This window comes from Macrosteles quadrilineatus, unplaced genomic scaffold, assembly GCF_028750875.1.
Source record: "Macrosteles quadrilineatus isolate MER2022 unplaced genomic scaffold, UCM_ALF_1.0 Scaffold_8__2_contigs__length_117827958, whole genome shotgun sequence".
NCBI lineage: Eukaryota > Metazoa > Arthropoda > Insecta > Hemiptera > Cicadellidae > Macrosteles > Macrosteles quadrilineatus.
The window spans coordinates 71687100-71703250 of NW_026542601.1; the positions used below are offsets into that span (position 1 = coordinate 71687100).

A 16151-nucleotide genomic window follows, 5' to 3' on the forward strand; every position below is an offset into this window, starting at 1 on the left:
TTTATGATTGCAGATACCTTAATCTAATCGTCATAAACAGTTCCCACACTCCGGACTGCTTGCCTTTACTACTTCCTTCGCCACTTCCTACGTCGCGGACCTGTTTCCCTCCCTTCCCATAGCATCATAGGATTGCAAATACCTTAATCTAATGCTCATAAACTGTTACCACACTCCGGACTGCTCGCATTTACTACTTCCTTCACCACTTCCTACGTCACGGACCTGTTTACCTCCCTTCCCATAGCATTTTATGATTGCAGATACCTTAATCTAATAGTCATAAACAGTTCCCATACTCCGGACCGCTAGCCTTTACTACTTCCTTTGCCACTTCCAACGCCACGGACCTGTTTCCTTCCCTTTCCATAGCATTTTATGATTGCAAATTTCTTAATATAATAGTCATAAAAAGTTCCCACAATCCGGACAGCTCTCGCATTGACTACTTCCTTCATCACTTCCTACGTCGCGGACCCGTTTTCCTCCCTTCCCATAGCATTTTATGATTGCAGGTACTTTAATCTAAACGTCATAAACAGTTCCCACACTCCGGACTGCTCGCCTTTACTACTTCCTTCACCACTTCCTACGTCGCAGACCTGTTTCCCTCCCTTCCCATAGCATCATAGGATTGCAAATACCTTAATATAATTGCCATAAGCAGTTCCCACACTCCGGACAGCTCGCCTTGACTACTACCTTCACCACTTCCTACATCGTGGACTCGTTTTCCTCCCTTCCAATAGCATTTTATGATTGCAGATACCTTAATCTAATCGTCATAAACAGTTCCCACACTCCGGACTGCTTGCCTTTACTACTTCCTTCGCCACTTCCTACGTCGCGGACCTGTTTCCCTCCCTTCCCATAGCATCATAGGATTGCAAATACCTTAATCTAATGCTCATAAACTGTTACCACACTCCGGACTGCTCGCATTTACTACTTCCTTCACCACTTCCTACGTCACGGACCTGTTTACCTCCCTTCCCATAGCATTTTATGATTGCAGATACCTTAATCTAATAGTCATAAACAGTTCCCATACTCCGGACCGCTAGCCTTTACTACTTCCTTTGCCACTTCCAACGCCACGGACCTGTTTCCTTCCCTTTCCATAGCATTTTATGATTGCAAATTTCTTAATATAATAGTCATAAAAAGTTCCCACAATCCGGACAGCTCTCGCCTTGACTACTTCCTTCATCACTTCCTACGTCGCGGACCCGTTTTCCTCCCTTCCCATAGCATTTTATGATTGCAGGTACTTTAATCTAAACGTCATAAACAGTTCCCACACTCCGGACTGCTCGCCTTTACTACTTCCTTCACCACTTCCTACGTCGCAGACCTGCTTCCCTCCCTTCCCATAGCATCATAGGATTGCAAATACCTTAATATAATTGCCATAAGCAGTTCCCACACTCCGGACAGCTCGCCTTGACTACTACCTTCATCACTTCCTACGTCGCGGACCTGTTTTCCTCCCTTCCCTTATGATTTTTGGAATGCAGATACCTAAATCTAATCGTCATAAACAGTTTCCACACTCCAGACTGCTCACCTTTAGTACTTCCTTCACCACTTCCTACATCGCGGACCCCTTTTCCTCCCTTCCCATAGAATTTTAGGAATGCAGATACCTAAATCTAATTGTCATAAACAGTTTTCACACTCCAGACTGCTCACCTTTAGCATTTCCTACGTCACGGACCTCAAGCTAGTGTCGTCATTTGATTATATATGATTCATACCGTTTCTGTTCTAATATCTGTGGAATAATGCTATCAGCTATTTCTTTATCTACTGCATTCAAAAGTCAACAGCTGATCATATGTCTTTGTTTATGTGTCAAATACTGCTTCCATAAGGATTACATTGAAACTTTGAGACCCAGTGGGGCGGATTCCTGAGAGTTATTTTTAACGCCATATAGATGTTGGCACTCACCGATATGGTCTTTATCACCATCCAAAATTTGAAAACGATTGATTCAGCCGTCTAGGAGGAGTTTGCGTATTACGAAATGCATAAAAGTCGATGTATAAGAGCTTCGCTCAATCATTAATAATATTCATTCCATACCTATATATTTTTTTTTTAAAAGCCCACAACTTAGTTATTTATTAAATAGCCTATGTAAGAGACTTTAACTTATATGTAAGAACTATGTATTATGTTTAACTACGTAAGAAAAAGAAACTTTAATGGGTTTGTACCGCTTTCCGTTTGACTTAAAAAAAAAATTAAAAAATAAAAAAGAGATGCTTATAATATAATTTCAAAATTAGTCCTTTCAAAATTCAAGAAGCAGTGAAACAGTGATCCATGTGTTCAACAATAGGCCTATGTGAATATTGAGATTGAGGAGAAGGGAAGCCATAGTTGAAAGTTGAAACTGTTAAAAGAAGGAGTCCAGATTTTATCTAAACTAAATTAATTAATATCATCAAGAAAAACCAGTTTATATTCAAGTTATATTATAGTCAACCTCAACCTCAAGAAGACTAACACCAACATTATTTTCAAAATTAAGTATAAACTTTTCTTTTAAACTCTTTTAAATTCAGTGCACATTGGACTTACCTTTGGACAACCTCAAAATTTGATCTTTCGTTGTTGGGATTTTTTAAGTTTAACACCATAATTATTTGGATACTATTTAATTTATTAATTCTTAGCATTCAATTAGCCAGCACGACACCCTACCCTGATATATATAGCACATCTAAATTATTTGAACCGTTATTTCAAAGGTATCTTCTATTTTATTTTAATTTCAGCCCCCACACTCCATTGTCAGTCCTTTCGTTATAACGTAACTTAACTAAGCCTTTTAAATTTCATTACATGTTTGTTTATTTGTTTCAATAAAACACCTTTTGTAATTAGTATATCTTTGTTAACTTATTAACTTTAAACATTTATAGAATAGGCCTAGCCTAAAATGAATATTGTGAGGTGAGTTTACAGTATCATACACTCTGCTGAGCATATTTGGATCAAAGTTGGTGGTAACAAATTTCCAATATAGTGAATAAACTATTACTTCAGGTCTCATGGTGAGACCTAGTAGCTACCATTACCGCTTTACTTTTTTGTTAGGATGACCTCAGATGCCAAAAACGCCATGCATTCAAATCCATATCTGTGTATATGTTTGCATGAAAACCCGAGCAAAAATCATCTGATTTTGATTAAAATTTATACAAACGTGTTTATACATTCATTCTAACGAGTTCGCAAACTGCATGATAGGACAATGGGAACGGAGTTTACGGCCGTGAAAGTTTGTATTTCCCCATTATTGACCTTCAAAACATAAATTTCACAATTTCTTTCTAAACATGATATTTACCTATCATAGAATGCTTTTAGTCATTTGTTTTAGATATTGTTTCCTGTAAAGTTTATAAATGAATAATCCAATTACTACAAACTGGTGAGAGTAAAGGGGTTTGTTTCAGTGTGCCTGAGCCTCTGAAGTCACTTCTGCCCTCTGCAGATCTCACAACCCTGCAGCAGTCTGGACTGGACTTCATGCTTCTTCCTTTGGTTCTGTATGCTGTGGCCTTCTCCATCACCTTCCTGGTGGGCCTGTTGGCCTACGCGGGCGTCGTCTGTAGCGGATCCACCATCAATAAGTTTGCCCTAAAGTAAGTACAACCTGTTGTTTATAATAATCGCATGAAACAGTTGTTACCTGTTGACCAACAGTTATTACCTTACAGGTATTTTTGAGTGGTGCTATAACTGGCATTAAGGGTCTCGAACCAAAATGTGGATGCTTTGGTCTCTAGCAATGGGGGCAAAATCTTGAACATATTCTGCAGTCTTGGAAGAAGCAAAATATTTTTTGAGGTCAAGGTAAAATGTTAACGTCTTCCTTAGTCACAGGAAAAACTTCCACAGTCATGGCAAAATTGTAATGGTCTCCTCCAAACCTGGTGGAATCATCAAAATTCTTCATAGTAACAGAGACATCATCGTCTTCTCCTGCGATAGAGTCAAAATCATGAACCTGCTGCAATAGTGACATCAATTTTCAATTGCCAATCTTGGCAGATGCTTTCTGCGATTGCTAGAATAACACCAAGGTTAAACTTACTCGTACACACCTCTAATTCAAATATGTATGTGTTGATTCTCGAAACCACAGATTCTTGGATATACTTGGTTTATATTGAGATCGATCATCATGAATCGGTGCTGATACTGTTACCCTGCATGACTTTGAAGATCGGGCGATCCAATAATTGCTGATGACAACGATGATTTCCACACGACCACAGCAGATAGGCCAACTCAGAATTTTGCTGTCATGGGATACAATGGTGATGTTTCCGTTATAGTGGGAATAATCAGGATTTTGTCATGACGAGGGAAATGATGATGATGTCTACACAATTGTGGGATGGGATGTAATAAAATTAAATGTAATAAAATTAAATGAAATAAAATGAAGTCCTCTCTACCACTTAACCTCCAAAACATAAATAAAACTATCCACTTTATAAATACAATTAAATAATCTAAAGTACCATAATATAAACATGATGAAATTAAATTACTAATCCTAAAATGTCCATTCACACAAGCTGCCAACAACCCAACCCGCCACACTGGGATCAGAATTTTGCGCAATGATAGGAGACAATGATGTATACAAGACCGCAAGATTCAATTATGTATACAAGACCGGAGATATTCAGAATTTTGCCCTGATTGGGGTTGAAAATAATAATGTGTACAGGACTAGGAGTGATATTCAGGGTTTTACTTAAATCAGGGTAGACGATAATGTTTCTTTGACCATTGTTTTTGTCCTACGATGCTAGGCACTACCAGACATCAGGCCGAGCAGGGAGACAAGCGCTCTGAAGGCAGTTTTTTAGGGAAAGATTAAAGAAAAGATCAATCTGATGTAGGGAGTGAAGCGCACCGAGTGGCCGCCTGCGCTAGCGTTGATAGTTCTAATTCGGCAATTAAACTTTTTAATTGGTAAAATAAATAAATGTTGGGCAATATTTTGCTGTTACTGTTATATATTATGGGTATTTAAGTGGTTTGTTTGGTCAAGGTTGAAAATATATTTTACAAGCTGAAACTGTTAAATCAATGATATCAATAATGTTAGACTTGACTTAAGTAATTTATATAGATTCTAATGATTTAATTCATCTTAAATTCTTTCAAAATTGATATAAACATTAATATTATTGAAGACAATTAAAATTATCATTCTGTAACATGTTATTTCATGTTTTATTACTGCTATATTATTACTGCCTCCGCGCTTTGCCGCGCTCGGTAGAACTCGCCTGGTCTTGGTCTTGTTCGGATTGAAATTTCAAATTTTGCTGATATTTACCTCCCCTCTCCCTTCTCCCTGCTTGGTTCGGGGTCTTGATCGGGGAAAAGATCGATAGTGTGTCATCGCCTTAAGACAGTCAAAACGCTGCCATTGTCCTTGGAAAGGTAGTGGGGGAAGGTAGATAACACGTCATGTCATTTGCTCGCGGATTCACTTATTTTGGCGCGGTTCATCAATGGTTCGGACTCTGAGTCCGCGGCGCTAAGGGTTAAGTTTGAATGGGCTAGTTCAAATTTTTCAATGCTGCTTTCGTTTTTTTTTTAGCCTACTTCAAAAACCCCCACTGCTCCAAAATTACTCGGTGTAGAGACGTAAAGACCAACTGAGGATTGGTGTTGTAAAGCCAATCCACGTTGGATTTTTGGCAAAATAAAAAAAAAATGTTATTGGTATTGAAAATAGATTTTTCAGTTATGTTTATCAGTATCCAGGATTGATCAATTTTGGTATCCACACATCTCTAACGTATAAATGTCAGAACTGACCAGATCTCTTGGGCAAACTGTTGACTGGGACAGTGGCGTCGTCCTGTTATCCAGCTGATAGGAGGTCATGAATTTTGGATATTTATAGGCATACACTGTGGATGCGATACTCCCTGGTGTGGATTAATGTCGGCACCAGAGAGTACTATGACAATCCTCAGAGCTATCCTGTTAATTAGACCAATTTGTTAAATATAAGGCAAAAATGTGGTTCGGATTCCACTATAAACTGTAGGTTCTTTAGCTGTCATTGGCTATTATTAACTAACAGCTGTGTCTAAGGAACGTGTCGGCCTTAGTCACTAACAAGACTACAAAATCGAGCCATTCATACTTAAAAATAGCTACATTTGTATGGTCGCCACGCCATTTCATAATAAAGTATTACAGAATCAACAATTATTTGTTATGTGTAATTTTAGGAATACTCAGTGAGCTCCTATGTTGCAGGTTTGTTGGCAAGTTGGCAGGGGTCAGTAGGACCTGGACGGATTGGTTAATGGCTGCTGTTGACAAAGTACCTTGTGTAGTTAGTGTCGCGATGGTGGCAATCCTTCTGACCTCGTGCGGAGGACTTGCAATGGTCATCGGGACAATATACTATTTTATGAGGGTGAGTAGCTTCCTTTTAAATATTTAGTTAATTTATGAAAGAAAAACTTTTGTTTAACTCTTCAAGACAGTTTTTCAGTGTAACTTGTCACAGCATTTCTTGGCGAAGTACCAGAAGCCATACTGCTAGTACTAGTGCTTAAATAGTTAGTCAAATGTTGCCAACTAGCACCTCATATGCAATTAGATTTTTGATGTTTAGTAGAGTAATGGATACATAGGATACAATGTAAAAAGTATGTATAAATACTAATTAAATAGTTTTAAAAATTCTCATGTTGAAGGGTTGGAAAATTAATTTTTTTTGTAATAAATAGTTAATTTTTTTAATAAAAGTTCTAAAAATGCCTATAACTTTGGTAATGAATCACACATTTTCCTGGTCTGTTATTGAATTGTAAACTTTATCATTGCAGGTATGTGGAATGTATGAAGACTACATAGAGCAGCTTTTCTTTGCACCGGTAAAATACTTGAAAGACACTGTAATGGCACGGTGGAAAGGCCAGCCTCGAACCATGATTGTGGACGACATGATCAGAGTACGTATTATTACTGTAAACAAATTACTTTATTTTTATGTTTATCCATTTGCCCATAAACAGTGTCCTTGCATTTCTATACAATTTCCTGAGAGAATTGACAAAATTACTGGCAAGGGCTGTGAAGCCTACTGATAGAGATACCTACAACTGTAAAGAGGATTACAACACTTTTATTAAATGGTTCATTGTTGTCGTTTCTACTCCTGAAGCCTATTAACTAAGTGTTATTTCAAGACTCTCTTTACAACAAGCAGGCATAGAGTAGTGAATTAGAGTGGAGATGAAATGTCGAGTTATATTATGCTTGTATACTCTCTGTCATATAAACTTTCATTTTTATAGCTTCTATTATATACTGTCTAGTGGTCTGTTGCTGATTTTTTCGGTTCATTTTTGGCTAGGTTTTTTTCCAAATTTTTTGTCTGTTTGGTTTTTTCCCTTAAACTACTTATTTTACAAACGTTCTCTCTACTTATGCAAATGTATACATTTTTAAAATGATTGTAACTTGTGCTTTATGTGGTAGCCATTATACTTTGAAGTAAGATTATCTTAGACAACATACCCTAACCTCAATAAATTATGGTATCAATAAAACTCCTAGTTATTGTCTTAATTTAAATTTTGTAATTTGTAAAAATTGTAAATATGTAATTTAATGTATCAATAATTTATCTGTAAACCAATAAACCAGTAAAATTATCTAACAATAGTTAAACCTAAACTTGTATTCAAAGGGTGCACAAATGCAATGACACACACATACAAAAAAACATTCAAACAACAATGCTTGTGGTTGCCAATTGGAAGATGATATATTCATAAAATAAAAGTATATTTTATTTGAAGTAGGCCTAACCCTGCAGATTTGTTAAAGGTTGAATATTAACAGTTGGTAGTGTGAATCAGTCAGCAGTTAATTTTTAGTTTTTCCCATAAAAAGTGCAAGCTTAAATTAATATCAGTTTAGTAGCCATCATTAAATTATTATTCTCATGATAAAATATTAATGGGAATTCAATCCATCATTACCCTAGTAATAAATTATGAAAGTAATAGACAAACATCTTTTAAACATTCAATGTGCTCCTAACCAACTGCAGTACCCCATACTGTAAATAATTTTCTGGGTAAGCGAGTGGTTATAGTACTTGCCTTCAAATCTGAAGGTCGCTGGTTCAACTCTAAGCGAGATCACTACTGGACCCAGATGTCGTGTTCATTGGGCTATCTGTTAATGATACTTTCTAACAACAGATTGACATCAGATTGCTTCCTTACATTAGATTGCTACCTTAATAAATGCTACTCACTGGCATGGATGGACACAATAAAAAAATCAAAAAAATAAACCGATTTGTTATGTCAATTCAAAACATTAACAACCGACCCATTCCTACTTCTATCTGTTGATCTCATTTCATTTACAGTTAGGAAAATATGCTAGTATTTCAATAATTTAAATTGTTATTTATTCTAGGAGGCAGAAGATCTGTTATCGCTAAAGAACCTGACAGAGTTTAACTTCCATTTGACCCTTGTTCTACTGTGGGGAACTGGAACGATGGTCTACCTTCCTAGTGTTCTGGTGTGGGCCCACAACTTCAAGTAAGTAACCTAACTTTAATATAGTAAATGTGTAGTGATTAGCAGTAACAAGTAACAGAGTTGTAACAATTTTGTGGTTTCGGATGAATTTTTGTGAATTCTTAAACGGTAATTGGATTCAGTTACGGTATTGGTATTTTCCAATCATAATTGTGTTCAGTTTACCTCACTACTTCACTACTTTTTTTAGTCAAGCCTCTTCTACCATTTATATCTTAGATAGGTAGATGGAATAGGTTTTGACCTCTTGATCTGTGATGTTGTCATCGCCCTTTTATCAATTCTTTTAAACACTTAAATAATTAAACACTTATCAATTCTAGTAACCTGATAGGCCTAGCACATTTGCACTAGGTAGTAGGTACCGGTAGGCCTCCAATGTCACAGTAAATGCTATGCACATATCGGTACCCCACAAGTGTTTTAGACTTACAATGCCCACAAAAGTAGGCAGTTTTAGTATACTTTTAAAACTTTATTTCCCTAAAATTGTAATTGATGTTTTGTAGATACAACCCAGTACTGGACCCAGACCCAGCCACACTGTCTGTGCTCGTCTCCAGTGTCTGTATAGCCTTAGTGTGGTCTGTGGACACTCCTGTGTGTTCTGAGAACAGCGGGTGAGTTGTGATCTCACACTTTGTCAATGTACTTATAGCTGTATGAATCACAAATCTTTAATCAGTTTTACTCTTAGTTAGTTTTTTTGGAAAGAAAAAGCTCTTGGCTTGAGGAAGAAATTTTTTTATCAAGAAGAGCATAAACGAGTCAGGGGTGTTATCCCTCTACAGCTAGATTTTCAAAAAAATTAGTAGGCCTACCATATTCATGTACCTATTTTATTGTTAATTATGTCTATGTTTGATGGACAAGTTAGTTTTTAGAAGATTGATGCAGATGATGTGTGCATGAAATTGAGCATAGTGTGTACAATTGGGAAACTTCCAGACGCAGCCTATTGCGCTCCTGGGATCTTATGACAGTTTTAAAGCTAGAATGACTTAGTTTGCAACCACTTGCAGTCATAAGTTGTACCAGTAAAAGATACAGAAAAAATTGAACATTTTGTGAAAAGTAAGCTGAGATCTAGAGTTCATTTAACATTTTAAAGATTTTAAAAAGTCTTACAAATTGTGTTGCTATTTTAGCTCTAATTATTTTAAATTGTCTGGGGGAAATCCCTGGATCACCTTTTTTTAATCCCTGGTAGGTCTGCCACCCCAATTTCCAAGATCCATGACACCCCTATAAAGAAAAGTTATACGCAACCAACAGAGAATTAAATTAAGTCGGTTGACACCATTCAAGAAGATAAAAACATATTAAACTTTATTTGTTTACCTCCTCACGAAGGCTTATTCAGAAGGAAGCTGTTGAATAGCAGTTACAATTTTATGTTGCAGATAGGCTTACATATTTTTTTTTCTTTTAAAACTGGTAATATAACTAGGGTTAAACTATAGCCTAATTGTCTTATTATCTTATAATTTATCATTTAAGTATTGTAATTTCTCTGCAATTTAAAAATATGGTAAATCCCGAAATAAATTGAATGACATAAAATAAAGTATTCCTGGCTGTTAAACTGTGCAGCCTTGTTACCTAACTAATTACTGTGTAGTCATCCCTACGCTTAATCTGCCAAAAAAGTTTTTTAGGCTGTATTCAAATTGAACGTAGACAAATGACATGAACTAATAACTAGCTTCCTAATTGTCTTATTATCTTATAATTTATCATTCAAGTATTGTAATTTCTCTGCAATTTAAAAATATGGTAAATCCCGAAATAAATTGAATGACATAAAATAAAGTATTCCTGGCTGTTAAACTGTGCAGCCTTGTTACCTAACTAATTACTGTGTAGTCATCCCTACGCTTAATCTGCCAAAAAAGTTTTTTAGGCTGTATTCGAATTGAACGTAGACAAATGACATGAACTAATAACTAGCTTAGAGCAATAGACTTTGCATAAAGTGTTTATAGTCATATGATTCTGTGTAGTTGCACAAACTATGTCTTAAGTTATTGTTTTGATCATTTGTATCTAAGAGTTATAAAGAGGGTTTGAATTTACCTTAAAAATTTTCATGAGAGGCCAGTTTTAAACTGATTTATTTAGGACCTATAAACTGGTCTGGGTAAATATTGGAGTGATATTTGCTTATTATGTAGGGATGGATGGATTATTCTTCTGGGGAGGTTTTTTTCTCTGAACATTTTGAGTGATTTAGGTACAAAGAGGGGTACTTAAAGAAAGGAATTAGCCGTTATTTGTGGTCCCCCTATTACATGTGCATGTTTATTAGTCATAGAAAACATCGATTGATAAATGAACATTCTAAAGTGCAATTAAAAAATCTAAACTGTCTGAAATTTACAGAGGAATGTACAAACACATGGCCAACCTCATGTTCGTGTTGGCAACACTCACTCTGATCTACTGCCCAATCAGTCTGTACAACCTGCCCACAATAATTACAGCAGCTTTTGTATGTCTCGCTCTGCATCAGCTGTACGAATGGACTTGCCAGCGGTTTATTGGCAGCTCTGATGAAACGTTGGCGACTACTGAAACCTTGGGGACTGAGGAGAGTGAAGACGATCCTTCCAAACCAGCAATCAAAGATTCACCAGACTCTGATGATGAAACAGAATCTGATGAATCGAGGAAAAACTCAACGTCTGAAATATCTATGTCCTCTTATGACGCAGTTTCACTTGCAGAGTTAAAAATCATTGCTAGAGAAAAGAATGAGGATGAAGAAAGTGATGAAGGAGAGGAAAATGAGGAAGAGTCAGAAAATGAAGATGATGAAAAGGATGACGATGATGAAAAGGTTGAGGGTGATGAAAAAGAGGACAATGATGAAAAGGAAGAGGAAAGTGAAAATGAACATAACAATGAACAAAATTATGAACAAGAGAAAAAAGACTTAATGAACAAAAAGAAAGGAAAATTTGAACAAAATGTACTGAGAAAGCGCAAACAAAGGAAAGACGAAGATGATTCAGAATAAGCTGTTTACCAATGAAGTGAAGGATTTGACACATCTAGTCAAGTTATTGCCTTAAAATAAGGTAGAAAAGCATTTAACATACGAATAGCTAGAGTCAAATGGAGTATAGACGTATTCTTATTGAAAGAAGGCGATCGCTTTGAAAACCTGATATATTACAGTTTTATTTTTTTGTATCATTGACCAAGAAATCGATTTTACGATTGCAAAGTAGGTTTTGGCATAATTAGAGTAGTAAGGGAGAATTATTTCAAAATATAAATCACACTTATAAAGGAAAGCAAATATGATTTGCCAACAATGTCTCAAATCATTATAAATGAATATTGTGATTAACGGACAATAGTCCGAGTTGATATTATTAGTTGGTAGGAAAATCACTTCATATATTATTTGATCTATCTTATTCTTAATAAATTGGTAGGACCACCTATTTTATCACCGAAGTTTAGCTGTCAGTTTTAATGCAGCAGTGAGTTAAACTTGAATGCTATAATGTTTTGTAAGTTGTATTAATCATGTAATTTTCAAACTGAAGAAATATTAAAGAGTACTGAGAAAAAAAACCATAGCAACACAGTATGAACTTCCATACTGATTTTAGGTTAGCAACAGAAAAAAACTCACTTAAATGCAAAATATGGTTTTCTTCCTTTGAAGTATTAAATTTCATTTTTCTTATGACATGAAGTTTGCCTTTTCAATTTGTTAAAAATAACTGTATGAAGAAAAATTTTAAAGTAATAAGGCGTTTTACATTCAAAACTGTATATTTAGATAGTTTTGGTTTTATATTTAATTTGTATATGGTCCACTGTAACACTTAAGATTGATATTGTTTCCTAGTAATATATTTTTTTAACTACCAATTCATATAAAAATTTCTATGTTTATCGAAGTATGTAATTACTGTTAAATACATCCATATTTTACGATCCGTCCTAGACAAATACCAGTGTAAAACGGTTAAAGGCCTATTATAGAAATCATTGAATTTATAGTTTAAGTAGATTCAAAACATTGTTAAACATTATTTTTATTTTGGTAATTCTCACCCTATTAAAAGAAAATCGCCCTAAGAAAATGGTAGCAACTTCTTGCTAATAGTTGACCATGAGTCTCATCTTTGTGATAAGAGTATATATTATCATTGACGAAAGCCAATGATATTATGTTTTTTTTTTCTTTTTATATGTTACACCTTTGATTAAAATAGCAATGCACAATGCATTGAGTGTTGTAAGTTGCTATTAAAAAACTATAGATTTGCAAGATTGGTACCGAACAATAAAATTTCAACTCTACTTGGTTGAACTTAAAAAGTTAAAACTTCGTTTGACTTTATGTGTTTTTTAACTCTACTTACAATACTTTGTTACCTGTTTGCGAGTGGTAGTTTTAGTACATTATGTTTTTTACGACTGCTTTTGTTTGTGTGTTCTTCCTATTTTTTTTTTTTTTTAATTAATACCAATAAGTCCACTTAGCTTTACCTTGACGCGACGTCTAAAAAGCCTCAAATTAGGATTAGAATTACACCTGTAGATACATTTGAACAATATTTAATGGAACAGATAAGGTTTGGTGCGGAAAACTGTGATAGTGTCTAGGCAAAGTCAGTATTATTTTTGAAATCTCACAAGCACTGTAGATAGGCACAGCTCAAAAGTTATGATAGATAGGGTAGAAAAGAGTTAACTTACTTGAAAATGGCTCAGTTTAAAAATATTATTCTTTAAATTGGAGTTAAGCTCATAATTATTAAGTTTAACCATTCATAATATTGCTTTTTAGTTTTTATTTAGAAATTATTTTAAGCTTTGCTTAAAACTAACCAAATGTTAAGGCCTTTACATCAGATCAAAGTTTGTTTGATTAGTTTTATTAGATTTAAGACTTTTTTGTTTCATTTGTGGGTTCTTTAGAATCCTCCTGTCAGTGTAGTTATCATATTAAATCACCTAAACTATATTTAAAATGTATTCAATTTTTACTAATTTTTATTTGTATACAAATTGTATAGGTTTTTGTCAGCAATTTTTTTTCTGGAATTTCTCCAGTTTTCAGTTATTTATTTTTTATTTCAGAGATATTATATTGTATTTTGTGTTTTCTTGTTTTAATTTCATTAAGATTGTGTTATGCATTTTTTTAATCCTTACCTTAACCCCTTCTTATCCAAGTATCAACATCAACTGTGGTTATATAAGTAAATATTAAATACCAAGAGTATTAATGTATTGTTAAATTGTATTTCTTTGTTATAAACTAAATCTGGTAAATCCAAGCATCGTTTTGTGTGGTGTTTTGGGGAAATTGCCAAATTGATAGGCTCCGTAAATTTTTAATGAGTACAAGAAAAATAACTATGGTCATAGACAAGAGACAATATCCTACATTTGTTATTTAAAAGACCTAATTTAAAAAATGAAACTCTTAGGTTTTGTAATTTGTTAACACAATTTTAATTTTGGAGTGTAATAGGCTAGCCCTGATGGTGCTGTAGACAAAATGATAAAAGTAATTAAGTTGAGCCGATAAAAAAGATATCCTCCAAATTTGATAGGGGTGTTTTACCATTGAGATTCCAGATTCCTATAATTGTGATGTCGGTAATTTCAACCCTACATCAGTATCAGTAATCTACTTTTTACTTATTAGACTGAGCAAACCAGGTTAAGAAGGTGTTTAAGAGTAAGATCGTTCCTACATTAGATCAAAGTTGAACAAACAAATTTGATGGGTCAATTTGTTTAATGTGACTACTTGTGTGTTATGGTATTTTTGTTTGTTTGTTTGCTAACGACAACATCTTTAGATGTGTAAGAAATAAAATAAATTATATTTATTTCACATGTTGTTTTGATGTCCTCTTGGCTATATTTAACTAGTTTATCTTTACTGTACAGCTTAGACGATTCATCAATTTGGAAACAGTTTGACATTTTACATTTCAACAAAAAAATTTGAGGGAAGGCACTTAATCTAGCAAGCTATCAAAACTAGAATATTGGTCTCAAGTCAACTTAATTTTTTAAGGACCACATTGTGTTATTGGTCTTATCTTATACAGTAAAAATTCATAAGAAAAGACAAATGGTGTACACTTCTTTATTGTTCACCATAATATTAATTTGTGAAGAAGAAAGGTGGAGAAGTGAATCTCTATAGATATCTAGTAGCCTTGGTTCTCCTTTTCTTGGGTGGATAAAGATATGTGAGAAATTAATTGTTAGCTCAGAAGACAAAAGCAAATGATTTACTGGAAGTAGAAAGAAACATACAAGTTAAGTAATCAGTAATAATAGTATTTATTCAAAAACAAGATACTTACTAATTATAAAATGTATTTCCCAAAAACTATTTTTTTTTAACACATTTCAAATATTAACAAGGTCAATTGAGTGTCACATTATTGCAAATTTAAATTTACTCTTATCATTGATAAAAATGTATGCTATTTTTTATTGGAGGAATGGAAAAAAGTATTGCCTAAAACCCTATCATGGTACTACAAACTAATGAAGCAGCTAACTTAAACACAGCAGGTCTGGTGTGTAGCTGATCTTAGTCCGTAACAAGCATTTGTTTCACTCACACTTACCCTTCACATGAATTTAAACTACACACTTAGTTGTGTCTGTATTCTTTAATATAGGAGGGTAGATTTTGAAAAAAATATATAGTTTTATTGATAGCGAATTAATGACAAGTGAAGACAAAAGTTATCTTTGTCAGGGCTGTTTGCTTGATGGCCGGGGGCAGGTAGATTGCTGTGGAGTTAAGCATTTAAGATGTGTCCAAACTATTTGATATTTGATATGATTATCATTAGTTAAAAAAGCCATTGCATTTGCACTCATTCAGACGTCACTACCATGCTGCAAGCAATATATTGCTTTAGTGAGACTAAGGATATACATGTGATAAAAATGCAATAATATGACATTGAATATGATAAATGAAACATTTACTAAGCTTATAGCTTTGAGAAAATCTATTCTTAAAAATTATGAATTTAAAAAAATCTAAATTATCCATTCTGAATGGTATTATCACTCTAAGCATTTTTTTTTTCTTAAAATACAAATATGTTACTCTAGGTTGTAAATTAAGCATTACATGCAAAAAATTATGAATTACAAATTTATTATTTCCTTTTCAAAGCTTTCTGTGAAGTTTATAAACGCAAAAACATCAATGTCTCATAATGATAAGAAGTTGCAACTACCTACCAGGTTTCATTATCATTCAATCTATAGATAAAAAACATAAATTATCTTGTACATTTCATTTTAGAACACGTTAGCTTCAACAAGCTCTTTAGGCATAAGAGTAAAAAACTTTTTAGCTGTGTATGGACACATGGCAAAGATAGTCTGTATGGTTATCAACTGTTTTTTTTTTTTTTTTTTTTTTTTTTGTTACAAGGGTGCTCTTCTTATCCAGTTGTTCCAATGAGTGGTTCAAGATACAAAAGTCCATGCAGTTAAATATATCTAACA

General features: G+C 34.1%; 1 protein-coding gene across 1 annotated transcript in view; it reads left to right on the top strand.

The window, feature by feature from the left end:
- The window catches only part of LOC129000949 (GPI inositol-deacylase-like), a 33568-nt gene extending 19069 nt beyond the window's left edge, over positions 1–14499 (top strand). Inside the window, exons 13-18 of the mRNA XM_054428045.1 lie at positions 3471–3659; positions 6313–6475; positions 6891–7016; positions 8500–8627; positions 9137–9247; positions 11010–14499. Of these exons, the coding sequence (XP_054284020.1) occupies positions 3471–3659; positions 6313–6475; positions 6891–7016; positions 8500–8627; positions 9137–9247; positions 11010–11646 (1354 nt within the window). The 3' untranslated portion in view covers positions 11647–14499. The remainder of the gene's footprint in view (positions 1–3470; positions 3660–6312; positions 6476–6890; positions 7017–8499; positions 8628–9136; positions 9248–11009) is intronic.
- Positions 14500–16151: the final 1652 nt, after the last annotated feature.